A 27,421-nucleotide genomic window follows, 5' to 3' on the forward strand; every position below is an offset into this window, starting at 1 on the left:
TGAACATTAACTTCTTGAGTCTGAGAAACATGGCATGATTAACAACAGTGTATACCGTCAGTAGATAAGGTGACTAAACTTGAGCTCTCTAAATGTAGAGACTGTTACTAAATCTATTTTCAGACTCGATACAGAGTATTGAAATTGTATATTTTTAATTAAACATTACAAAAACGTATTTTTCAATTGATCAGAGATGAGATTTGATCTAGGCAATGTATGCTTCGATTCTGAATGAGACGTCCTATAGGCTGATATATTGACCTGCCGAGCTTGTAACTTTTTATAGCTCAGAAACACTAACTTGATGTAACTGAACTGGTTCAAAATCCACACATTTCCTTTACAATATTAGCATGGCTGAAAGAACATCAAATGCATGAAAGTATTTTTATTATTTCCTATTGTGGAATTCAAGTGACACCACCCAACTTGGGCATACCACGAGTGACAGTCTGTTTATACCCATTCACCAATTAACTTAAAAGTATTTCCACCAAACTAATCATTCAGGCAACATCAGTCCATTAAAGTAAAATGATCATGAGAATGATCAAAAGAACGTTATAGCTATGGTTACTACAGACGTTTTTCAAGAACAAATAGTGAGTTCTAGGTACACTGGTCATTTCTGGACTTGTCATATTTAGGGAAAGCCTGACTGTGGGATGCAAGGTGTTACAGGTGTACATAGTCTGCATGAGAAGACTTCCTAAACATCCAAAATATTAGCATAAGATTCAAGATTCAAGATTCTTTTTATTGTCATTCAGCAAAACACAGAAATGGAAAGCATGAACGAAATTACGAGCATGGCTCCTTTTAGAAACACAGATGAAAACCAGGGTAATAAATAGAGCTCTACGAATATACAGTTTATAAAAAAAACATCAGTGGTACACATGAACCATCACTCTGACCTCCCTGTTTAACATGGTAAACATGAGAAGGCCCTGCTACACATGGAGCGTTTCAATGTGACTCAGCCTCTTCACGATTGTAACCTAAGTCTGACAGGACAGACTCTCTGACCATCCCGTCAAGGCTACGTTCTTTTCTGTACACAAACAGCTACACCTCCAGTCACCAGTTCGTCAAGCTTTTGAAGTGTGTGGATGACACCACCCTCATTGTGCTCTTCTCTGGTGGGGATGATGACACCCCATTAAATCACTTCACTCTGGCAGAATGCTGCAGTCCATCAAGACCAAAACATCACACCACAAGAACAGTTCCTTCCTGACCGATCAACCAACCAACTTTATGCGTTACATTGCCATTGTGAACATTTGCCAATTTCCTAGTCAACATGTTGACACATTCCATCCTCTTAATTTTTAAAAACTGATGTATTTTACATATTTTTTGGGGGAAATTTCTATTTTACATTTAAGAAGTAAATATACACATTCAATTATTATTCGACATTTGCTCTTTGCACTTCTGGTTAGATGCTGAACTGCAATTTGTTGTACTCTGCAATGACAATAAAGTTTAATGTAAACTTTCAATTTGTTTTTCAGAATGAGTGAATGACTGTCACGGACTCAGACTCAGGACACAGAATACCATCTGAATATCTTTAATGGAGGTCTTGGACAGGGTACAAAAAGTAAAAATTACAGAAAAACTCTGGAAACTTCCACCCAAAAATATAGGGAAAAAACTCAGGGAACTTCAATTCAAAAATACAGAAAAATTCAGGAAACTTCCAGTCAAAAACAGGCTCAAACTCAGGAAACTTAAATTAAAAAAAACACAGAAAACTCTGGAGACTTCAAGTCAAAATAGTTCTAATAAACTTAAACGCACACAGGCCAGGAGATAAACACAGGACGCTCTGGCACAGTGGCCAAAACGAGAGGATCCAACTGACATGTGGAGTCCTATAGTGATGCGACCAGACAACAACTGACCCATAGAGAGGGTTCTTGTAGATGAGATAACGAGTTCAAACAGGCAACAGGTGAGGAGTGCTAATAGGCTGGGGATAGTAAACGATGATACTGATTGAGAGGAGACTGTGTAGTGGGCGTAGCTGAGGGAGAGCCCAGTGCCGGTGTGACAATGACCCCTTCGTAATTCTCATTGTTATGTAAAGCTAAATGTCCTCTTGTCTTAAATATCTTAAAATAGTACAAACCTTATTATGAATGTATCTATTATCTATAGAACTGTGCACCTTACCCTCCTTTTTTTTCCACTACTTATTTTATTCCATGTTGTTATATTAATTTTACGTACATGTTGGCACTGGGAAGGAGTTGCTTTTAATCTCATTGTACATGTGTATAGTGACAGTAAAATGCATTCTATTCTAAATGGCTGGGGCCTGTGGGGTTTTTACACATCTTCTATTCTCTTATCTGCCTGTGCTGTAGGCTACACGGGCTGTATCAGGTGTGAGAACACAAAAAGTCAAACTCAGACTTCCCTGTCAAATATAAGATGAAGAAAAGCAGGTTTTCTTTTGACACTGTTCAATTGACTATGGTTGATATTGGATTCCTGTACACCAACTAAAAGAGGATGCTCCAACAAACAACCATCTCTTTTCTTTCTTTTTATTGCACATATTTCTTTAAAGGCTTCGTCCTTCAATAATTTACTTGACATTTTATGCAGCTATACCTGATGGTGATGATGTCAGTCCAACCCTGCGCTCCCTCCCTCTCCCCTCTGTCTCTTTTTTTAGACCCTGTTTGATCTTTCTTCATGCTCAGTAGAACTTCCACCAGTGCCGTAGTAGGTTATGGATATACCTAATGCGCTGCCTTTGTTAGGTTACATTGGCTCTTAGTTTAGTTTAGTCTCTGTTATCTTGTTTTTCTGATGTTCAGTAGTGTTGCAGTTACAGTTGCAGTTAATATTAACTATCCAGAGAGTGGATATGTTGTGCTACATTTCCAGGATCCATATTTTGGTCAGTCTTTCCAGTCTTCTCGTCTTTTTTGGGTAAGACTTTTACCTGATTTTCTTCTTTACTACACTAAAAAGACTACATTTCCAAAATTATAAATGTATTTTTTAATATCTTATAGCTGCATGGTAAAGGCTTTTACAGGTAATAAAGTTTGTAAATATGACTCATGGAAATTATTGTAATATATATTACCATATTTTACCCAAATAGGTTAAATATTGTGCTTCATTTCCAGGACATGTTTTTTCTTTCTTTTTGGCGTAAGATTTTTAAAGATTAATAGCTGCATGTATTTACACAATAAACCTGCAAGGTTTATTACAAAGAGAATAAAAGCGAAAACATTAAACATCAACAAAATTATGTAGTTGCCCAAAATGTTTGGGGAAAAGACACATGGATAAAATACAATGAAAATGATTTTGTACCGCCTGTGATAACAGTGTGTACTGTGCTTATGTTTAGTTTTTAGGCTACAAAATGTATATTTATTATTTTGACTGAGTGTGGATTGTCTCTCACGTTTCACACTGCAGTGCAGTCTTCTCTACACATAAATGAACATGGTGGTTTTTCTCAGGTCATGAAGGGGGACTTGCATACCTGTTGTTGTTAACCTGTAAAAGTTTTATTTTTATAGCTCATTTACAAGGTTCTCTGAGAGCGTGATGTTAACATCAGCAAACAAAGTACAACTGCTACTCTCAGCCAACTGTGTGTTTCAAAATGTCTGACTTCACAATGAGACCGATTAACAACACACTACAAGACTTACTTGTTTTTTTTACACTGGTTTGTGCTCAATTCTATGCTAGAATTAAGCTAAAATTTCACACATATATGCTTCTTCAACAAGTGCATGCAATACAATAATTGATTAAAAGTTTTAGATTGAATTATCATCCATAACTTTGCTGTTGTGCTGTTTACTGTTAGCATTATTTAGTTTAGTCACATGGCTGCAGGCACAATTTCTGTGTCTGTTTCAATGTCTAGCCCACTGCTAGCCAACTGCAGTATTCAATCTTCATTTCTGCTGTCCTTACTGTATTTCATTTTTGCTCTATATGGCACAACAACAAAAAGTTGTATTCCTGACCTGTACACTCTCACGTGGAAACCTTGTAAATATCACTGTATTCCTTTTTACTGGCTGTTCTCTGGTTAACTCGCATCTGTGTGTCTTCACAGGGGCATCTATATCTACTCAGGACATAGCTCCCCATCCTTCAGGTGAGGTCGCTGTAAGACAGAAAGGATGTATCAATTCAAATGCATGTAACGGAGCATGAAACTAACCTTTAAGTAAAGCATTATTAGTTAAATCCTGTCATATTCTAAATACATATTATGTGTTTTCCTTTAAAGCTTTTGCCCGGACAATGGCTGGAGGATCGGAGACCTAACAATGCAAACTGGGTGAGAATCAGTAACAGCTTGTTTAAATAGCTTTTTATTTACTCTTGCTATGACTCTGGGTCACATCCTCACCCCGTGGCAGAACACTGACACGATCTCTTGCTTGTAAGCAAACTGAAAAGGGTCTAATAGTGCATCTACCTTTTAGGACACCACGATCCTCTGTTGTTATTGTTGTCTGTCTTTGTTGTATGGGTTGTTACTTGTTATATTTATGTTATATGTATTTACCCCTGCATTTTCTCTTCGGTACAGTAAAGATGCATTTGATTTAAACGTTGCTCTTTTTTCCCAGACTGAAATATGCTCAGCCAAGCACACAGAATGGGTAAGCTATTAAAACCAGATATTACATTATTTTGCTGTGTAAAATCTATACATGACAACCTTTTATCTCCCTTTTCCTACTCTTATCATAAAGACTTCACTTAATTTAAATGTCCTGTCATTTTGTGTAATTATTTAGTGTCCATGTACGTTTTTGAAGGCACTTCAAGTGAAACCCAACATTGTATCCCTGTTTTAGGGACCTGTCTATATGCTGAGATGAAAAGTCATAATTTATTTTAGAATTGTCTTGCAAGTGCCACAACTTCAATCAGACAGAGTCAAACTACTGATTCTAGCTGGACTAAGACAGAAAAAAATTGCTAAATAAAGTTTGAATCCACAATTTTTCTGTTCTCCCCAGACGCACTGATGTGAACTCAGTGACAAACTGGAATGCTCCTCTGGTTTGGGAGGGAACCTTTGATCCAGTGGTCATCGATGCAATCTATAAGAAAATGGACCCAAGAGTTGCTGTGGTGGTGTTTGCTGTTGGCAAGTAGGTACACAGGATATTCTTGTACACCTGGAACTGTAAAGCTACCTCACATAAATACTACTTATTCTTTGAATCGTTGTTGTCTTTTCTTGTCTTAATTGATAATCCTTCTGGCAGATACACACGTTTCCTGAAGGGCTTCCTGGAGTCAGGTGAAAAGTATTTTCTTGTTGACTTCAGGGTCACTTACTACATCTTCACAGACAACGAACAAGATGTCCCCAAAGTGAGTTGTTGTTTATTAATATGTATAGAAGTAGTTTTGTGCATGACACTGATTGAACTGAAATTCAACAATAAATGCTACTAAATAACATTGTTACTCTCTTTTATTGATTGCTTATTCTTTAAACAGCAAAGAAGATGAAAGGGGATGGTGTATTAGGATTTTTTGTGTTTACGAAACTTGAATCAGCTGCACTCTTTTCATGAAACATTTACAGTATGTTTGACAGCCTTTTTACAGTAGTAAAGGGGTCCAAGGATCAGCACCTCGGACAGTGGTCGAGACACACAATAGTGCAGAATGCAACATGATTCACCTGAACAGGAAAGTGTGAGGATGTCAATGACTGTAGGCTGATGTACTGACAGCCTTGAACCTTCAAAAAAGTTGAACATTAACAGCCTGATAATGTATATGCAATGAACATGGCCTGCATGGTTTATTCCTCTTAGCTCAATAAACTAGCAAATATTAATGTGTCAAGAACTAAAGAGATGACAATTTCAATTTTAGAAAGAATCCTTCTCTCCTGTGGCATTTAATGATCGGGCTGTTGAGGTTGTGCAGCAGCATAAATATCTTACTGTTGATGAAAAGCTGACCTTACGAGCGTCATGTGGATGCTGTGTGTAGAAAAGCCCACCAGCGCATGTATTTTTACTGTAAGCTTCAAAGTTTTAATGTTGACAATACCTTCATGAAAATGTTTTCCTCTTGTTTTATTGAGTCAGTCCTAATATTCTCCTTTGTCAGCTGGTAAAGGTCAAAAAGTTTAAGCTGCTTCTGTCTGGCCGCAGATACAATCTGCCAAGATGTAGGACCAATAGACTTAAGAACTAATGTGTCCCTGATGCCATTTAATTGGATTTTAATAATATATACTGTTTATTTTTGTATGATGTTTATGTGGTAACTGCTGGATGTAAAACAAATTGCCTCTTAGGGATAATAAAGAGAACTTGAACCTTGAACAGGTGTGCACAGTAAGGCACTGACCATGTTCATTATCACAATAAAGAAGTTCATCAACAAATAATACTACAATACTGCAAGAGCTCAATGCACTGCAGCTTAAGAAGAGTAAAAAAGAAAAAAAGTCACAAATGACGCAGAAGACACAGGTAAATAAGGAAAAGGTCACATTTAGAATTTTACTTTGCTTTATAGCAGCGCTTTTCTTTGTCGTGTACACTTTGCACCTTTGCACACACTTTTTCTCCACTTTACACATTATTTTGCCATAACGTCTTATTTTGGCTACAAGCGCCACAAATTAATGTGGCAAGACATAATTGAAACTTATTTTCCTAAAGACTTCAGTTATTTTATATTTATATATTGTGATCGGATGTTATGAGAAGATGTTGTTTGTAATTAATTTGTTTTCTTTTTTTATTTGACTGGGCAGATTAAACTGGGTAAGGGCCGGACAATTTCAGTTGTCACCATCCCTAGTGCCAAATGCTGGCAGGAAGTAGTACTTGGCAGGATGAAATGGACCACCATCACTATTGACAAACAGGTAAGTATCAAAACACAAAATAGGCCATGCACACCACGAAAGCTAGTGGCTTTTTCATCTGGTTACAATTGCTGATGCTGGAAAATTAGCTCAGTTTTAACTTGTTAGTCAACATACATAGCTTTTACAAAGAAAAACAACAACAAATGGATTCATGCTGTCATTTCTCTCACTGAGGTGCATACAAATCAAATATAGTACTTTGAAATATTATTTGTTGATCATCCAATTGAGTCTCTCCGTGGTGCATTCAGTCTCACATCTCAACTGCAATGTTTTCAGATCCGTAATGAAGCAGACTATCTTTATATGATGGACATCGACAGTGTCTTCCACAGCCGTTTCGGAGCAGAGTCTCTCAGTCAGCTGTCGGCTGTGCTTCACCGTGGCTACTACAAGGTTTTACTGTTGTTCCTACAGTATTTTAATTTCAAGTTAATAAGTATGTTCTTAAGTTGTATTAATAATGTCATGTCATGTATTTCTTGATCATTTTCTGATCAGCCACAGCATTAACCGTTGTCACAAGTATCAGCTATAGCCTCTCACCCTTATAACATGTTTTTTCCCATTTTATTTACTCAGAATACACAAAGAGCTCAGTTCCCGTATGAGCGTCGGCCCGAATCCAAGGCCTTCATTCCTAATGATGAAGGAGACTATTATTACACTGCTGCTGTCTGGGGTGGATACCTGGAGGACATGTACAAGCTGGTCAAGTAACCACTAAATTATCGTTTAAGTCATTTTAATGCTATTTGTAATTAACGTACAGCGGAAATAGTTAGTAATGATTTGATAAAGCTGGAGCTGACAAGAAAGTGGACATTTAGATTTAGATACTAGATACTAAAAATCTTTGCCTTTCAAAACCCGGTATATTGTAAAAGAAAAACGTTGACGCTATATTTTTTCAGTTACACTTAATAATAATAACCATCACTAATAAATGCTTATATGCTAGTTAATTAAACTCAAGTTAATAATAATTTTACTGTAACAAACATTAAATTGATCATTTATAATGTTAACATAAATGATAACATTACTAATTATCAGTAAACATTGTAAATCACTATTTCATTGTTTGTCAACAGTACATATTAGCCTAACTAAAGTTTTATCAATTTATAATTTTTTAATGATAGTTATTATAAAGTGTTACCATTCTGGCATTTGGTCTTTCTGACAGTTTTGCACCTATGTAAGCTTCTTATTAGTTTTTGACATTACTGTAGTGCCACAACTAAGTTACCACGTTTTCTTTCTTTCATTACTCGTTTCCTCAAACACGTTTAAAAATAAAATTAAACAAGCAACAGAGTCTCAGAGTTCTACCTCTTTTATTTTCTCAGATACTGTTACACACAGTCGGAGGAGGACGCCAAGAATGCAATTGAAGCTGTGTGGCAGGAAGAGAGTCACCTCAACAAGTATTATATTTCATTCCCTAGTCTGCAGTGATTTTTGCTGCTGTCCTTTTTTCAAGTTTCTAACCTGCTCCAACCTCCTCATTTTCTGGATAGTCTTTTCTATCTGCCAGACATTTCGTAATCCTGTTTTCTTAAAATACCTTCATCAATAAGACTGTATTAAGTTGTTTCTTATCTTCTGTACTATTGACACTTAACATCTCATCTACAGTATTTCTAAGATTTACAGCTTATCAGCCTGTCTCTCTGTCACGCAGGTACCTGCTGTACAACAAACCAACCAAGGTGCTGTCTCCAGAGTACCTGTGGTCAGATTATGATAGCATACCACAAGACATTAAAGTTGTCAGGATCTCCCAGTTGGTCAAGAACTATGCAGAAGTGCGGCCCAATGGTGGACAGTGATTCAAGTCGCTGATATTCAGGGCATAAAATTAGTATGGGGTGCTTTGTCTGTTTTGTATTATATATATATATATATATATATATATATATATATATATATATATATATATATATATATATATATATATATATATATATAGTACTGTGCAAAAGTCTTAGGCAAGTGTGGAAAAAATGCTGTAAACTAAGAATGCTTTCAAAAATATAAATAATGATTGTTTATTTTTATCAATTTACAAAATGCAAAGTGAGCGACCAAAAAAACATCTAAATCACATCAATATTTGGTGTTACTACCCTTTGCCTTCAAACCAGCATCAATTCGTATAGGTACACTTGCAAAAAGTCAGGGAACGTTGAGGATCGTAGACGCAGTGGTCGGCCAAGGAAACTTAGTGCAGCAGATGAAAAACGCATCAAGCTTATTTCCCTTCGAAATCGGAAGATGTCCAGCAGTGCCATCAGCTCAGAACTGACCGAAACCAGTGGGACCCAGGTACACCCATCTACTGTCCGGAGAAGTCGGGCCAGAAGTGGTCTTCATGGAAGAGTTGTAGCCAAAAAGCCATACCTCCGACATTGAAACAAGGCCAAGCAACTCAACTATGCACAAAAACATAGGAACTAGGGTGCAGAAAATTCTGGACTGATGAGTCAAAATTTGAAATATTTGGCTGTAGCATAAGGCAGGTTGTTTGCCGAAGGGCTGTAGAGTGGTACAATAATGAGTGTCTGCAGGCAACAGTGAGGCATTGGGGCTGCATTTCTGCAAATGGAGTTGGAGATTTGGTCAGGATTAATGCTGTGTCCTCAATGCTGAGAAATATAGGCAGATAATTATCCATCATGCAATACCATCAGGGAGGCGTATGCTTGGCCCCAAATTTATTCTGCAGCAGGACAACGACCCCAAACGTATACAGCCAAGGTAATTAAGAACTATCTTCAGCGTAAAGAAGAACAAGAAGTCCTGGAAGTGATGGCATGGCCCCCACAGAGCCCTGATCTCAGCATCATTGAGTCTGTCTGGGATAACATGAAGAAACAGAAGGATTTGAGGAAGCCTACATCCACAGAAGATCTGTGGTTAGTTCTCCAAGATGTTTGGAACAGCCTACCAGCCGAGTTCCTTCAAAAACTTTGTGCAAGTGTACCTAGAAGAATTGATGCTGTCTTGAAGGCAAAACGTGGTCACACCAAATATTGATTTGATTTAGATTTCTCTTCTGTTCATTCACTGCATTTTGTTAATTGATGAAATAAACTATTAACACTTCCATTTTTGAAAGCATTCTTAGTTTACAGCATTTTTTCAATTTGAATTTATAAATTAATTTATGTATATATATATATATATATATATATATATATATATATATATATATATATATATATATATATATATATACAAAACAGTTGCTTTGTCTGTTTTGTATTTTATATATAAATATATATATATATATATATAAATATAAATATATATATATATTTTTTGTTTTTGTTTTGTTTTTGCAGCTATATGTATATATATATATATATATATATATAATACAAAACAGACAAAGCAACTGTTTTGTATATATTATATATATATATATATACATAAATTAATTCATAAATTCAAATAAGTTGATTTCTTGGTCTCTGTGTCCCAGCATATTAATTGAGAACAAAGATCAAATCTCAGATGTCTCTCAAACATATTGAGTCAACAGTATCCTCAGCATCCTCTGGTTTCTCTTCGATCTACAGTTTACAGTAGCCTATATGTTACCTTTTTATTGCATTCATTTTTTTAAGGCATTACGTTGTGTCCAATGTATTATCTGGTAATAACTGGAAATGTCATCACATTTTCCCTGAAATTATTTAATTATGATTACCTTTACTTTAATCAGGACTATATGTGAGTATGTATGTGAATGTAACTAACTAACTGTTATACAGTACCAGTCAAAGGTTTGGACACACTTTCCCATTCACTTTAATGAGAAAGTGTGTCCAAACTTTTGACTGGTACTATATGTGCATTTATTTGTGTGTGCCTTTTCCCAACAGTTTTAGCGCGACTTTCCATGATTCCATGACGTCATGTGACAAATAGATTGATTGATTGATCCTCCGAGATCAGAATTAGATTTACCAATGTTGATTCAAAAACCAACCCAGACATTTGTAGTTGTACAGATGTAAATCTAACTATTACAACTATCATCTCTGTAGTTTCTGCCTTTACCACCACCTTCAGTAACCTTGCACATGGTGATTTTGCACATGGCATGTACTGAGCTCTTTTAATTTACTTTAATTTAAAGTTTATTTGCTATTGATATCATTTCTCTGTGCAAATGTTGCTGTAACAACATTTCCTAAATGTGTCAATAAAGTCTACTGTATCTATCTATCAATCTATCAATCTATCTATTTATCTATCAGTGGTGGAAGAAGTATTCAGATCCGTTTTAAGTAAAAGTAGTCCTACAAACACGACACTGTAAAAATACTACAAGTAAAAATTACAAATAAAAGCCCTGCAAAAATGTTACTTAAGTAAAAGTATGTAAGTATCATCAGGAAAATGTACTTAATAAAAGTAAAAGTACTCAATGCAGAAAAATCCTCACATTTAAGAAACTGGAAATGATCCTAACAGTTCTATGTTTAATCGTCATCATTTCACCTGTAGCCTAGGCCTACTTTTAGCCTAGGCCGTTATATTGTTGGATTTAATTTATAATAAAAAATTGTATTTTATAAACTACATGGTTTTTGTGTGCAACAATCAATCTATCTATCTTCCGGTGTCTATATTATAATAATAAATAATAATGCACTTTATTATATAGCGCATTTACACTTTACAAAGTAAAAAAAAAAGAAGGCACTGAGAATATGTACAGGAGCTGTGCGATCTTCTCCAGTGTGTTCCTTGCCACTCTGTTTGCAAAGAAAGCAACTTCAGGCTAACTATTGGTTCAACTTGATGGGTCAAAAGTGTGATCACCCAGTTAAAATAACAATTCAGGCAAGCTGGGAGAGAGAGGTGGCAAAACTTCCAAGTTTTGGATGGACAGGGGAGACATTGGCACAGGAAATGCTATTCATGACAAGAACTTTTGTCCAGGAGTACTGTGGCCATCAGTTCCTTTATGGCAATTGGAGGTCCCAAAAACTGATTTAGAGATACTTGGAATTATGTCAGAAAAATCCTGAATCAGATTTGGTGCATGAATTCCATTGTCATATAAGAGAAAGATATCAATATCACATATTATTTTTTTACTGATGGTTCAAAGGATCAAGAAACAGGTGCTACAGGAGCAGCTTCTGTTGTTCAGAGGTGGAATGCCCAAGCTTGTAAGATAACCTCAAATTTCCTAAGTGTGTTCACAGTGGAATTATATGCAATCTTGATGGGAGTGCAATGGACTGAGCAGATTCAGAACCATAAAGTGTTGATATGTAGTGACTCTGTGTCAGCTGTCAATAGTATTGGGAAAGGGTCATCAAAGAGTCAACAAGACCTTGTATATGATATTCTTCTGGCAATTAGAGATGTGAAAAGGAGAGGGGTAGAAATATCATTTGTATGGGTCCCAGCTCTTGTAGGTATTGCAACAAATGAAAAGGTTGATAAGTTGGCCAAGGAAGATGCTCAAAAGGAAACCATAGATGTCAACATAAATCTATCCAAGGCAGAAGGTAAAAGTATTGTGTGGCAGGGAACAATTTTAAAATGGCAACAGCTCTGGGAGCAGGAAAACAAAGAGTGGCACCTATTCTCAATAGGGTAACTGACTCAGTTAATGTTTGTAAAAGAGGGGAAGTTAGACGTAAGGAAGAGGTTATTATTTCTAGAATGAGGATTGGTCACACGTTTCTGAACAGCACTTTATTTATTTTAGAAAAACACCAGAGTGGCTTGTGTTCATGTCAGGAACCTGAGGCAGTGCAACATGTTTCACTAAAATGCTAGTTAAAATTAGTAATTAAACTTAAACAGCTAATGTAAGTCCAAACTGCCTGCGAGCTTCTCCTGTACTATACGGTAATTCCTCTACTATGCGACAGTAAGTCGCGTGGTTATGACACAATCGTTAGCCTATTTTTACAAAAACGTATACTACGGAGACGTAACGTGAGGTACAAGGTATTGGAGCCTTTTATACATTGTCGTGTTTCTTTAGAAATAAACAATGGACAAATAAAGTCTTTAAACGCTTCAGATGTAAAGTTATTCGCTGTCAAAGTGACGTCAAAATGAATGGCAGTCAATGGAATGCTAACGTCGGGTGATCGCTTTGTAGCATCAAAATGGCGCCATAGGAGATTCGAGCTCTGAAGCAAAGCTTACCCCTTTGGAAGAAGCCCATAGACTAATTGCGACAGTGTCGTAAAGCGCCAATGTTATGGTCGTAAATTGGAGTAGTCGTCCTCTGAGCTGAGTTTTCAGTCGCCCTTCAGCCTTCAACACAAGAGTGCTCTTCTCGGCCAAAACAGACATCAGCCCAGCGTTACACCATGGCAGGGACAATTGCACGGAAAGCTATTGACCACCTGAAGAGCAAAGACTTTAGGGATTATTTGATGAGGTATGCAACGTTAACATGGAAGCTGTTTGAATTTCTATTATCGCTCATGCTAAAGCGACGTTAGCTTGTTGGGTGTCTAGTGATAAGATACAGCTCGGTAACGTTGGTTAAAACACGGCTGAATTTACTGTCCTGATCTGTCTAGACAACGTTTTAATAAAAGTCCATTAATAGTTTTAACAATGTATGCTGCTATTTGTTACGTTAGCATCGTTTATCTCGGTTCTCTGCCAGTTTTCAAGGACGATTGGACTTTCTGTAATGTTAACTCTGTTTCTTTAGTTAAACATTTCTATCTAAACTAACGTTACATGGGAGGGATATGTTGTCAGTTGTTCTAGAAACACCCCAAAACAATCAGCAAACCTTAAAATGGGTCGCAACCTGTGAGAGGCTCTGAAATCGGGTCGCAACTACTTTAACAACAGTATTGCGACTTAAACTGTGTTGTTCTTTGAAGTTGGGGCCAGTGTCAAATCTACCCTTAGAGATAAAGGCAAGCAGAGTAAACTACTTTTATTACGTTTTGACCTATTTTATACAGTCTATGGTTTTGACTTGTTGTCAAGACGTTGGTTAATGTGTACATGATGCCATGGTGGTGTGTACACTAGCCACAGTTTAGAATAGGGCTGCACAATTAATCGCAATTTTATCGAAATCGCAATATGAACTAGTGCAATATCCAAATCACAGGGGGGCGCAATATTTGTTAAAGGCAAAATATGTGTCAAACCATTCTAAAATAAAGTATTGCGGTGCTGCAGAGACATCCCGACCTACAAATTGTATCTATAGACTAAAGAAAAATAATCTTTGTTTGGTACAGATCCTCGCAAAAAAAAATCACAATTTGTTTTCAAATTTAATTTTTTTCAATGAAAATGAGAATAATGATACAAAAATGATCATTCCCTCCAATATCGTGAATCATATCGCAATCGCAATATCAGTCAAAATAATCGCAATTAGATATTTTTCTAATATCGTGCAGCCCTAGTTTAGAAGAACGCTTGATATTTAGAGTAAAGACTAAATTTTGACACAGTGATGCAAGAGGCCATCTTTGTTTACATTTGTCACAGGTAAAGATGTTATTTTTTTTTTATCCAATAGAAAGTCAAGCAACTGCACTGTAGATGTGGGTTAGACACACATTATGTATGACCTTTGGCACCAGCTCTTTTTTGTTTTTTCTGACAAAACAAGGTCCTTTTTTTGGTGGTGTGTTTCATTTAGTTGATAATACAGTAATCAATAAGTTTTCATTTTTTTGAAGATACATTAGTAGTCAATAAGTTAACCTTTAACTTGTTATGAATGCTGTGGCAGACATATGACTTTAAGCGTAGTTCAATATTTTCATCCAGGTACTAAAATGTTTCCGGTCTAAAACCTGACCTATTTTAGGTGGCAGCAGCTCTTGAATCACAAAGCGCATATCAGCATGTCTTATCTGTATTTATGTTGTTATTTTTTCTATGTGGCCCTAAAAAAAACCAACCTGTTCAACAGCACGGTAAGTACTTATCCTTTCTGTCTGTCATTCTGTCTGTGTCACTCCTCATCTGTGACTTCCCGCTTGTTTGTCTACCTTTCTGTTTCATACCTAATATGGGTGTATCCTGTTCAAATCTTTCCTGTCATGCTTTTCTTTTTTTCAGTACTTTTAATAATGGGATTCACAATACATATTTACAATTGGTGCTTTAATAAAATATCTTCACACTTAGATTTTAGATAAATAATCATCAGTAATGTGGACATAATGTCTAAGTGGGTAAAGGCAAATAATAGAACAGTTAGAACAGTCTGGTGAGTTCAGAAAAGTACATCACTTTACTGTAATGCAACCTTTAAAACCAGGAAAAGATAACACTTATGTCATATTACGATATCCAAAATCTAAGACGATATCTAGTCTCATATCACGATATCGATATAATATCGATATATTGCCCAGCCCTAATGTATTCACATGGTAGTTATGGTATAGTTCTGTTCTTCTGTACAACCAGTTAAAGATAAATGTCCAAACCATTTATCTATGGTCTTGGCTATATTTTTTCACTTTTATCGTTACAGCATTTCTGGGGTCCTGTAGCAAACTGGGGTCTTCCTATAGCCGCCATCACAGACATGAAGAAGAGCCCTGAGATCATCAGTGGCAGGATGACCTTTGGTAATACACAGAGACATGTACTGATAAACCCAGATGTGCACATGCAGAACACGCGCAATACCCCTGTCCTTTTTGGTTCAAGTTTGTTATAGGGTTAGGTTTGTAATTTGTACTTTATCTCAAGGTTACTTAGACATATGAGATTAATTAAAGTAAACTACAGCTGCAATTCTTGTTAGGTCACTTTTGATATTTTCTGTTACTACCCTTTTCTACGTTACATTCTGAATGATAGAGCATTTACTTTGGCCTGAAGAGGGTGTCAAATGAACAGAAAACCTGGCAGAAAAGTTGCTTTTTGTGTGCAATTAAGCTAGGTGACATGTTTATGTAATATGTTTGAGCAGTAGTAAGGAGTTTCCAGCAGTAAGTGCTTTAAAAGAAGACAGTGCTGTAATAAACTAATGCATGTGTGTTTTCTCACTCCTCTCAGCTCTGACCTGCTATTCACTGCTCTTCATGAGGTTTGCCTATAAGGTGCAGCCACGCAACTGGCTACTGTTTGCTTGCCATTTGACCAATGAGGCAGCACAGCTGATGCAGGGAGCTCGTCTCATCAAATACAAGTAGGCAATATTCTATGCTGTGATATGCTGTTGTCATTGTAAAGGTGGCTTAGCAGGCTACTATTTATATAATTTGCATAGTCATGAAGATTGTCTTTCTTTCCAGTTACTTTGAACCTGGTCTTTCATTTTTCCACAATGACTTTTGACCCAGTTCACCATTTGATCAATGACTTAACTGAAGAGTTATGATAAAGAGCAATGTTATTCAAGTGCCTTTAGCGCACATATGATAGTGAAATTTAGGATAATAAGACGTACGTTCAAAATAACTGAAATGATCTTTAAACTTAAGGTCACAGGCTAAAACAGAATTGTATTCACTCTGACTGTTTCTATATTATTACAGCATAGAGAAGAAGAAGGCATCCTAGTGAGCAGAGTGAAGCAGATGCAGAACGTTCATTGCGGAGTGGCACCATGCTGCTTCAACAGCCACCTAAACCTGGACATCAAAACTAATGTATCTAAACATCTAATTATTGATACTGTGGTACTTGCACCATTTTTTAAACCTGATGTTACCATTATTGATCTTCTTCATGAAGTTTTAGTCACTTTTTACTGCACAAACTCCTCCTAGAATCTAGGTTAACTGCTGTAATTTGTTTTTTTAGATTTTTGCAATATTCAACACATTAACACACACAACTATAACATGGGTGAATGAACTCTCAGCTAATCAGCCTGACAGTCTTGTCATCAGCATTACTATTTTTATTACTATCTTACCTGCTTAGTAATTGAAATATTAATGAATTTCACAGAGAACTTAGCCTGAGGTCAGTTTATGCTAAGCATGTGGACTTTGTTGATTAACCTTTACTTAAACACAGAGGACACACTGAGTGCTAAGCTAAGAGTGTGTATGAGGATCCAATTTGGTATAGTTTTATTGCAGTATGACAAATAAGACAAGTTGCTTCTGTCAGTGCTGACCAAACATATACTGTATATTATGTGTTGTCATATGTCATTCACATTAATTTATTGTCATTGTATGATTCACATTATTCTTTCTCCAATTAGTGAATTGATTCTTTGAGTTTGTTCAAATAAACTGGCTATAACCAACTTGAACACAATTCAGCGAGTGAGTGATTTATTTTTTAATGAAGATCAGATTTGCAATTGCAGTTTTCATTGGATTCTTGTTGGTCTCAAAGTCTTGTTCCATGGTCATTGTTAGGGATCAGGTCACCTTTACAATGTCAGATATTTCACCATGGTAATGGCAAGGAGGAAGCCACTGCTCCGTATTTACACTCAACACTTTGTTCTGCAACCCAATGCCCTTGTTAAATTACCATCACATCTTTTTAACGAAGTTAAGTACAAATCAAATAAACAGGAAATTAATGGTTATTTCATATATTTTTTATGTACACACCCCAGCTTTTATGAAGACCATTTTTAGATTTAAACAATTCTAAAGAATCTAAGAATATAGATCATTCTTTCAGGAAGGTTGTAAAACATGGAATAGCTTTCAGGAATTTGCATTTGTGTATAAACTATTTAGGGAGTATTATCAAATTACTGAACAAAAATTCTAATTTTGTTGTCCTTGAAAATCAAACTATTACTATAAATCAGGGCTGGCATATCCAAATTATTAGCTGAAATCCAACTGTAGAAATCCTCCCAAAATGAATCAGATGGATTACAAGAAAAAAAAATAGATGTTCCATTGTTTCTATTGCTGAGCTACATTCATTCACCTCAATCGTAAAAACTCGAAAAGGATAAATATCAATCATTAATTTAAAGTGCACTTCTTTGGCTTTGGCTGGTAAAGTATAAATATCCCCGTTTTAAAGGTGAAGAAAAACATTCTTTTGAAATAGTATGTTATTAAGGACACCTAATACTACAAAAAACAGCTGAGAAACCTTTTGTTAGAATTTTTTTAGGGTTAGGTGTTTTTTTTTCCATATATGCAGCCGCCTAAAAGTACAGATCTTAAAAACGTATTATTACATTTATTATTTGAAAAAAGGCAATCCATTAATAAACAATGGGTAGGCCTACAGTCTCGGTACTGTAGGAAACGAAAATGTACTTCCAGGAGATGGCAGTAGTGCAACAAAAAGAACCCAGTTGTGATAGTTGTAGTGAAACGAGAAAGAAGAAGACCAACATGGCGTCCGTGAGCAGTGATGAGTGGAGAACTATTTGCGACAAATTCACCAACGCCCAAAACCTTACTGTTGTAGAATCACGAAATGACCCTGAGAATAACCCGTTCCGCTCCAAATACAAAGCCAGGGAGCTCCTCAGAGAGATACACTGCTCGCTTAAGAGTTTCGAGGCCGGCGAAGGTGAAGCGGAAAGCGGTGAAGAGATCGGCGACCAGCGGCCGATAGAGCCGCCGGTGGATGGGCAGCTGGAGGACGGGTTCGGTCAGGGCTTCAGCGGCGACTCGCCTGCCGGGCTGCGGGCCGCTAAACTCGGGGCTGTGGAGTACTATCTGGGCGTCAACCATGTTGACACAGAGGAGCTGTCAGCCGGACAGGAGCATCTGATGAACTGCATGAAACTGCTTGAGAGATGCAGAGTGTCGTCGGAGAATGTGTCGCTGTTTATCCATGTCAGGGTAACGTTGACGTTAACTTTCCAACAGAATAAACAGGCCATGGCTGCAGCTAACGTTAAGCTCAACCAAAGTTTTCTTAACAATAATGTTGGAAAGATATGATAGATCGTGACCGAGCTGCTACATATCAACCATAACGAATTAACTGACAATAATATTGTTAAACCCCAATACAATTGCTAATGTCATCATCAGTAACGCCATTGAAGTAGTGTTGTGTAGGCCTGTGGTAAAGCAGTTAAAACACAATTGCCCTTTTGCATAGCTACATTACGGCGTTATGATTTGTCATAACATATGAACAAGAATTACAGAGTCCATCAGAGCCATCAGGTTTTTTAAGAAGGCTTGTGAATAGATTAAATGTAGTAGGAGATCAGATGATGCTCATCACTTGCTCATGTATTGGCTGTTTGTGTTTTCAGAACCAGTTGGGTATCCTGTGGGCAGGCCGGGATGAGACGGAGACAGCTCAGGGATTCCTTGAAACAGCAGAATCCATCTACCAACGTTATATAAAGGAGGTAAGGTTGGCTGTTTACCTGAAGCCGCTTGTACATTGTCTGATTGATGAAAGGACAGGAGAGACTGTAGTAGAAGAAAACCATCACTGCTATTATGTACAGTAACTGTTTGCCTCCCAGGTTACTGTCTGACTGATAAATATCTAGCTTCTTTATTGTCTCACGACTTGTCTGACTTTGTACTATTTGGGTATTGTTAGAAAAGTTATGCTTACTTTTCTTTTAGTGTTAAACTATTTGCTTGATGTAAATGCTAACTATTTCCGCCTCTCATGAGATAATCATGAGAGCCGCTGACCTTGTGAAAAGCACAGAATGCCTCTTAGGGCAGAGCACATGTGGAGGAGATGCCCGGCCTGACCAGAGATAATTAGACAGTATCTCCTTTGTAATACACTCCCTGATAGTTATAAAAAGACACTGCTGTGAACAGAACACCTAGTCATTTTTTTTATGTACTCTCTGGGTGCTGTAAAATTTACTCTGCTTGCGCAAGTAAAAACGAACTTTGAGAGAAATTCCAGTGATTTCTGTCCATTCCAACAGCTATCATGACACTTGACAGTGTACACCGTAGTGAGTAATAATGTAGTAGTAGTAGTAGTAGTGATTAATACAGTTCTATCGTTTCTTAGTAAATTTAGATTTTGTACACTTATTAATCATCGTCAATTTACCTCACCGTCAAGAGGTCGAGTTGAACAAGGCTGTTGTAATTGCATTTTTCTGCATTCTCTGATTTTGTCCAGGGCTTAAAGGGTATTCCTACCCTGAAATTAAGATTAAATGTGAAGTAGGTAGCAAAAAGGGAGCAATTAAGTATGTGGCCTAACTGTGTGCCACTTGCTGTAACTGTGTTGATGACACCAGCATTCAAAAGACAAATTGACTGACGAGTATTAGTTTCTTGCAACCGCAAGAGGGGCAAGATCATGGAGCCATGGTTGTTGTGTTTTGTGTTTTTCAGGACGGGAGTCCACCTACTGATATGGCAGAGTACTTCACTACTGAAGAGAAGCTGCTGACGCATCAGGAAAGGACCAAGAGGTAACTTGTAAACTCCAACATTCCCATAGGGAAGGCCCACACACATATTCATATTTACAGACTTCCCACCTGTTTAAATAATACTATTGTCCAAAGGTTTGCATAAGAGGGGTCATTCATGCAGCAAACCCTGGGTTTGATTTGTATCTTTCTCTATTACGATCTCCCTTCCCCATATACCCATTCTACCTTTCACTCTTTCTCCAACTGCTCTTTCTCAGGTTTGAGTTGGCCTACACCCATACCATGTACTACCTTGCTCAAGTCTATAAAAACCTTGGTGAGTCTTATCTTGCTTATGTCAAATAAGTTCAACAGTATATATTTATTGACTCATGTAAATGAAACACCTAAAACATACATGTAAAATGTACTCCATAATATTTAAACAGATATAGAGAACTTAAAATGATCTCTAATCCATTAACATCCGTTTTTATCTAATAAGTAGTATTTTAAAGTTGCATCATATCCATCAATATTTAAGGCAAATTAGACATCTGTTTCTGAACTGGATTCCTATTTATCTATGTGGACATAATGAAACTGAGCCTTGTTGTGTGTCTGTATTACTTACTATTTACTTGATGATAGTAATAATAACTATATTGTTTTGTCTCCCAGGTGAAACTGAGCGTGCTGCTACCTACTGCCACAGCACCCTGCAGAGACAGTTGCAGTTAAATCAGTACAGTCCAATGGAGTGGGCTCTGAACGCTGCTACACTATCACAGTATTACATCACTAAGGTAGGGCACATATTGATTCAAATTGATTTGAAAACAATTGATTTAAAACCTCACATCTAAAAGGATTTAGCGTGTTATCATCCAAACTTGAAAGAAAGAAAGAAATCTATTCTGCCTTGCTTCTGCACCATTTTGTGGATATATTTTTTAGAGACTTTACATGGAGTTGAATCATTTTGATTACATGGCATACATCCATAAATCATATAGCTGCTCTTGTTGCTCACTTGCGTTGTCACAGTGTGTTTTCAGTATAAGTATTGAGAGCTGTGTGTGTGTGTGTGTGTGTGTGTGTGTGTGTGTGTGTGTGTGTGTGTGTGTGATTTCTAGGGCCGATACATGGAAGGCAGACATTGCCTCTCAGCAGCTACTGTCATATCAGGTTTGGCAGGAGAGGTTCCTTCTGAGGCAGCAGCACAGGAGAGTAAGCATCTATTTAAATCTTTAATTAATATGCACATACAAATAAGCATAGTTATTTGCTTATTTCCTTTTGTATTGTATAGTCCTAATCAACTACAATGAGTCATGGCAGGAACAAACAAACACAACTGTGTAGCAAAGCATTGCTACAGTTATTCGACCAATCCTACCTCCCTTTCTCAGTTATTCCCTCCCTCCCTTCCTCTCTCTGACTTCTTCCCTCTCACTTCATCCAGATATACTGTATCTATCCTTCCTTCCGGCATATCTTAACATCTTTTTCTCCTGTCTCACCCAGGTGAGACAGAGAGTGAGCGTAGGGAGCAGCTCATGCAGAAGAGGGCTGAAATTGCAAGATGTTGGATCAAATACTGTCTCAATGTCCTGCAGGACTCTAAGAAGCTGCTAGAGGTACGGCATGGTTGTATGTGTGTGGGCACTGATGTGGGGCTGTTTCTAATATCTTTATACTCAAGTCCACGCCTCTCATATGAACAGCGATAGCCACTACGGCTGAAGGAAAAAGCACCATCCACAATAACATAAAACCTCAACTTTATCAGCAGACAACCCAAGGAAACAGAAGTTGGACTGTTTTTGTAACAACTATGGTATCTTTATATCTGTGTGTTTACCTACCGAAGTTTATGTTTACATGTCCACATGCTTAAGTGTCTCGCTACATAATTATATTGAGTGTGTCTTAAAATGTGCTTGCACATGTTTGTGACCAGGACAGCATCGGGGAGCTGGATACTGATCGTCAAGAAGAGTTGAAAAGAGCGAGGAGACGTGAGGAGGAGGAGGAAGAGAAGGGCAGGAAGAGCGCTCTGCTGTTTGGCTCTGAAGACACCTTTGACTCCATTGCTAGCCTGGAAGAGAAGGTCTATATACTGTGCCTGATGCTACTGCTAGTAGTAATGCTTTTTGTTATAACTATTCGTGTTACAGATCATGTTATACCGTGTTAAAAGTCACCATTATCTCTGTGTCAGTAGCAGCAGCAATGCTTTCCTTTAGCGATACTTAAAATGACAGTAGCTACCTTTTTAATGTCATGTCTTAGTAATACAAGGTTTTTAGCATCAGAGGGCGCCATTCTGCAAATGAATACTTAACCCATTGTAGAAGATGGGCTCAAACTCTGCTTTCTGATTCCCAGGTGTGCTGTTTGTTACCATTGGACTTCGCTGAGGCCAGAGCTGTATTTCTGGTGGGACAGAATTATGTCACGCAGGTACACACACACACACACACACACACACACACACACTGAAACGGGTTTGGACAGACTCCTCATTAATTTAGACACTCTTATACAAGTAAACGGACTCACACAGCAGTGGAGCACAGTTATATAATCCCATGAAGCTGAGTTATTGAAGTTAGCAGAGAAAGACTGGACTTGACTTGAAACATCAGTGAATGTACCAAGCACATAGCTGCAGATGTTTTTAACTGCACTGGTACTACTTTACCGTCCCTGACGTCCTCAACCATATTGTCGACTTAAACATTTACCTCAAGAAGCAAATTGCATTATGATGTTAAGCTGATATTAATGGCAGAGTTGCCCCTCAAAAGAATTTTGTATTGAAAGGCAATGAGGGAAATTGTGTAAGGAGCACAAAACCAGGTTTTCTGTAAGTAAAAAAAATTGATCTGACAATCCTTCATCCAGACAGGTTTACATTTGGAAAAAAAAAATGCCCCAAGCGTCAAACCCACAATGTATAGTTTCAACTGCTAAACATGGCAAACTGTCTCCATCCTTTCACTCACTTTTGCAGGCCAAGGAGTACTTTCAGATGGACGGCTATGTGACGGACCACATCGAGATCTTGCAGGATCACAGCGCTCTGTTCCGGGCCCTGGCTTTCTTTGAAGAGGATCTGGAGCGGCGCTGCAAAATGCACAAACGCAGAGTTGACATGCTAGAGCCAATCTGCAATGGTACTGCACTAACCTTGTCCTTGAGTTGCATTTTTTTTTGTCTTTTTGAATATTTTAATAAAATAGATTACAGTAGGCAAAGATGACACAAAATAACTTGGAACAATTTTCAACCCGAATGTCTTCGCAAGCTGACATAATTGATTAAATCTGACTTTCTCTCACTCTCTCTGTTTGTCTACAGACTTGAACTCCCGGTACTACCTAATGATCCGCAGACAGTTGATGTTTGAGTTGGCTGAGATCTACAATGAAATGATGGACCTGAAACTGACACTGGCCAACAGACAAGCTGATACACAGTCTCTAGATAACCACACTATTAAGAAATTCAACCATCTCTGCTCTGCCTCTGCCAAGTGAGTGTGTGTGTGTGTGTGTGTGTGTGTGTGTGTGTGTGTGTGTGTGTGTGTGTGTGTGTGTGTGTGTGTGTGTGTGTGTGTGTGACTTATCTGTCTGTGCATCTACAGTTATTCCATCTAAATGATTTGAAATACTCTGTTCTCCTCTCCAGATACTTCCAGATGTTCCTAGACTCTCTGTGTTCTCCAGAGGGGAAGATTCCGGAGCACCTGGAGGAGGAGGTGCTCAGACCGGCTCTGGTGGCCCGCTTCAGATTGGCCCGACTCCACAGCCGGCTTATCAGCTCTTCACCCTCTGTTCAGCTGGAAAACCTTGACAAGTCTCTGGAAAACTACAAGTAAGAAGATATATTTCTTATTTTATGGTGTTACATCCAAACTTTCTGGTTTGCATATTGAAAGATGTGCTCTCGACAGGAGCCCTCTGCACAATAGTTATATGTTGACGTTAGTCTTGCATTGCCAGACCTTCCTCCACAGTGCTGCGGAGGAGGGTCTGGCTAGTCCACACAGCATTCCGGGATGGGAGAAAAACAATGCTCTGATTTATTGGCATTTCTTTAAACCAATCACAATCGTCATGGGCAGCGCTAAGTGCTGGACGGAGCCCCGGTGCCGCTGCAAAATAGCCTCAGGAAGGAACTTGTTTTGGTGTATGTGTACGTTCAAAAGTTGTTTTAGTTGTGCAACAGAAAACTCAGATAGGACAGATAGTCTAGCTAGCTGTCTGGATTTACCCTGCAGAGATCTGAGGAGAAGTTAACCATAGTCCTCAGAAATCCACCAGAGTTTAGAATTCCAACACAAAGAAAGCGGAAGGTACTGGACATCCAGCCAAAAGAGGGACATCCGGTCGAATTACGGCCGGCACCAGAGCAATCCCAGAAATGGAACGTCGTGGATATAGACTAGGTTAATGTAGAAGCATAAGGTATATAGTAAGACAGGTGTATTTGGTGGAAAAGAAAGGACTTTGTTGAAAGCAGTTAAAATGAGTGGGCTGGGGTAGGTTATATCTGGATGTACCTGTATAATGTGTTGACTGTCACTTTCACTCTCCACCTGTTATCTAGATATGTGGTGCAGTACTGTGAGGCCCACCCTGAGGCAAAAGCCACTGTGGAGACAGAGCTGGAGCTGAGTACGGAGATGGTCGGTCTGCTCCCTCTCAAAATCAATCGCCTCAAAGCTAAGATGACTGCAAACAACTGAAGGACGCCACTGCTCACTGACTGACTTGTTGTTTGACTGAAAGTGTTGAATCCATCCAAATGAGCCAATTAATCAGTCTAAATTCACCATCTTTATGTACACTCCCAACAATTAGAGAAACTGGATGGCAGAGTGAATGACTTTCTTTTTTGTACTGGTGATGGCTTAATTTTGGTGCAGTGGGCATGCTGCTTCCACAGGACCTTTGAACATATTACACACTGTACATATGTGAAGTAAAATGTGTGGTCAATTTACTTTCAAATAGCACCGTAAATATACTCACTTCAAAATGAATATGACAATGTCTTTCTCATAATACTAATACATAATTGAGAATAGTTGATGATATCTTTTCAACACTTTGAAGTGAATGTGGGTTGACCCAGACCTGGTTTTTCTCTTTACATCGATGCTTTCTTCCCACTCAGAGTGGTGTAAAGAAATCTTTGTTGGTCTATCGCTAAAACGCTCCCTTTGCAAGAAAAATTTAAAACTAGCTGTTTGGATTAAGGCAGGGACCTTAACATCATTGTGGTGGATATGTACATAACAGATTTTTATTTTATTTTGTGTAATTTTATTTTACAATCCTATGTGACCCTATTCTGATGCATACTTGTTTTCTATTGTTAATCATATTGGTTTTCATTTAATGTGGCTTCATTTTGTGTAAAGCCCTTTAGCACACAAAAAAAAATGTTTTTGGCTACTTTATGTCTCTGATGGTTAAACAATTGTTGAGGCCTACTGTAACCAGGGTGTGGTAATAATAGGCAGCCAGAGGTTCAGATCAGAGTCCTGCAGGGGTCCAGTTTTGCAAGCCCACACGCACTAAGCTCAGTACCGGAACTGATCCATTACCCTCAATTATCTCCAAGTCAAATCCAGACCTGATTCGTCCCGCAGTGACTTGTCACCTGTGATGTTGATGTAATGCTAAAGTAACAAAAGATGAGCAATTTTGCGATAATCTGTCTACATATCCAAAGTAACTGCCCGATTGCTATCAGTCAGCTGCATCCTCAGCTCCAGAATGTTTTGTAGATGGTCCTCTGCACATTTTGTCAGTCTGCGTGATACAGTTATCGGATCAGGCAGAAGCTGAGCGTCCACGCGGCCACCGATGTCAATCAAACCCTGTGACAGTTCGTTTGAGTCTAATAATGCACAAACATTTTTATTTCTGATTTCTCCAGAAAAGTCCAACATATTTTTGTCACCCGCTGCCCACCCGCATTAAGTTAATTTTTACCCGTGCCCGGGAATTTATATAAATATATTGTTTACCTGTTACACAACTTTTTTGCAGGTTTTATCTGTCGGGTACCCGACCCGGTGCAGGTCTCCAGTACACATAGTAGAGTTGACCCAGTTTGTACTATTGACAGGTTGTTGTTGTTGTGCCTCAAACTGAGATGCTTATTCTGCAAATCATCAGAACAACTGCCTGAACTGTCAGAAACAACAGTTCCAGTGTCATAAAGTGGACTTAATGTTGGTTTGAGATAGAATAATCTGCATGATGCCAGCTTCCTCCAGTTCCAGTTAGTGTATTTTCTTCCTGTCTGAGTAATCGCATTGTCATCCTTGTCATCCATGTACAGCAGATACTGTATGTAATAATAAACCAATTAACTAATACACACAAGTCACAATCACAATATCTGCTTTTTTACTTTACAAATAGAAGCTGTATGTAAAATGGGTCCTCAGTCTTTTCTCTCTTATATCTCCATATAACAGAAGTACCCAAGTTGATTTAATGGCTCTGGGTCCTGGAATAAAAAGCTAAAATGTCTCAGTTTGGGGCCCAGATTAGTTTAAAAACTTTCCCAGTCTGTTAAATTACTTAATGCAAAGAACTAAAAAGTAAATGTGAGGATGTTCTATAAAAGTTACAATAGGCTATATCTCAACTTAGATCTTTTTTTGTCAATTATGTCTATATTGTTTGTCTCCCACAGCTGTGTCCTGCATTTAATGGACCATATTGTTATAATGTTACGTTCATTTATCTACACAGTGTATTGAGTAATAGCATACACGTGTTACAGCTGGCAGAGATAAAAGGGACTTTTCATATTGATAGTTAAAAGTTCTAATAATTTCCTTGTATAGTCCCTGACTTTCTAAATGCTGGATTAGAGTTTGAGAACATCTGCAACTTTTCAGATTCAGTTGTATGTTTTTGTAAGGGGGAAGTACAACAGATGCCAGATGTGTGGGCTAATGCATGACCAATTTACAACTATACATGAGGCCATTGTAATGTAATGAGGTCACTAGGGCAGACGAGAGTGAGGCGGTGCAAAAAAGCTGAAAGAACAGGCAGAGACTTTATTCTTCCATCAGCAGGTTCTTAGTGGTAACTCAGGTAGTTTGTTCAAAATCCAAATCAAAGTCCATGAGCAAATGGAAAACTTCCCGGAAGAGCAAAAGGTTCTTTAAAACTGAAGAG

General features: G+C 37.8%; 3 protein-coding genes across 3 annotated transcripts; all 3 read left to right on the plus strand.

The window, feature by feature from the left end:
• The first annotated feature begins 812 nt into the window (after nt 1-812).
• On the plus strand, nt 813-8,787 carry LOC144523227 (globoside alpha-1,3-N-acetylgalactosaminyltransferase 1-like). Its single transcript, XM_078258661.1, has 11 exons — nt 813-846; nt 2,382-2,400; nt 4,115-4,156; nt 4,292-4,342; nt 5,034-5,168; nt 5,286-5,394; nt 6,803-6,916; nt 7,199-7,315; nt 7,502-7,635; nt 8,272-8,349; nt 8,607-8,787. The coding sequence occupies exons 1-11, from the start codon at nt 813-815 to the stop codon at nt 8,752-8,754; spliced, it is 981 nt and encodes a 326-aa protein (XP_078114787.1). The 3' UTR covers nt 8,755-8,787.
• A 4,373-nt stretch (nt 8,788-13,160) lies between these two features.
• On the plus strand, nt 13,161-17,179 carry mpc1 (mitochondrial pyruvate carrier 1). The gene is made up of 5 exons (XM_078250681.1): nt 13,161-13,346; nt 14,862-14,865; nt 15,432-15,528; nt 15,962-16,094; nt 16,444-17,179. Exons 1-5 carry the CDS (start codon nt 13,276-13,278, stop codon nt 16,466-16,468), a joined length of 330 nt encoding a protein of 109 aa, XP_078106807.1. The 5' UTR covers nt 13,161-13,275; the 3' UTR covers nt 16,469-17,179.
• Nucleotides 17,180-18,165: 986 nt separating this feature from the next.
• Nucleotides 18,166-26,611, plus strand: kifbp (kinesin family binding protein). The gene is made up of 13 exons (XM_078250668.1): nt 18,166-18,690; nt 19,116-19,214; nt 20,182-20,261; nt 20,483-20,541; nt 20,886-21,010; nt 21,341-21,434; nt 21,732-21,844; nt 22,168-22,317; nt 22,596-22,670; nt 23,224-23,386; nt 23,571-23,745; nt 23,901-24,086; nt 24,822-26,611. The coding sequence occupies exons 1-13, from the start codon at nt 18,166-18,168 to the stop codon at nt 24,958-24,960; spliced, it is 1,983 nt and encodes a 660-aa protein (XP_078106794.1). The 3' UTR covers nt 24,961-26,611.
• Nucleotides 26,612-27,421: the final 810 nt, after the last annotated feature.

This window comes from Sander vitreus, chromosome 1, assembly GCF_031162955.1.
Source record: "Sander vitreus isolate 19-12246 chromosome 1, sanVit1, whole genome shotgun sequence".
NCBI classification, from domain to species: domain Eukaryota; kingdom Metazoa; phylum Chordata; class Actinopteri; order Perciformes; family Percidae; genus Sander; species Sander vitreus.

What these genes read in the sequence shown, in the direction of transcription:
- LOC144523227 (XM_078258661.1), top strand. Translation starts at nt 813, where the DNA reads ATGGCTCCTTTTAGAAACACAGATGAAAACCAGG. An exon ending in CATAGCTCCCCATCCTTCAG is followed by an intron (nt 4,157 to 4,291) that starts GTGAGGTCGCTG and finishes TTTCCTTTAAAG; the next exon opens with CTTTTGCCCGGACAATGGCT. An exon ending in CCATCACTATTGACAAACAG is followed by an intron (nt 6,917 to 7,198) that starts GTAAGTATCAAA and finishes CAATGTTTTCAG; the next exon opens with ATCCGTAATGAAGCAGACTA.
- mpc1 (XM_078250681.1), top strand. Translation starts at nt 13,276, where the DNA reads ATGGCAGGGACAATTGCACGGAAAGCTATTGACCACCTGAAGAGCAAA. An exon ending in CAGTGGCAGGATGACCTTTG is followed by an intron (nt 15,529 to 15,961) that starts GTAATACACAGA and finishes CACTCCTCTCAG; the next exon opens with CTCTGACCTGCTATTCACTG. An exon ending in GCTCGTCTCATCAAATACAA is followed by an intron (nt 16,095 to 16,443) that starts GTAGGCAATATT and finishes ATATTATTACAG; the next exon opens with CATAGAGAAGAAGAAGGCAT.
- kifbp (XM_078250668.1), top strand. Translation starts at nt 18,166, where the DNA reads ATGGCAGTAGTGCAACAAAAAGAACCCAGTTGTGATAGTTGTAGTGAA. An exon ending in TTGCTAGCCTGGAAGAGAAG is followed by an intron (nt 22,318 to 22,595) that starts GTCTATATACTG and finishes TCTGATTCCCAG; the next exon opens with GTGTGCTGTTTGTTACCATT. An exon ending in AAGTCTCTGGAAAACTACAA is followed by an intron (nt 24,087 to 24,821) that starts GTAAGAAGATAT and finishes CCTGTTATCTAG; the next exon opens with ATATGTGGTGCAGTACTGTG.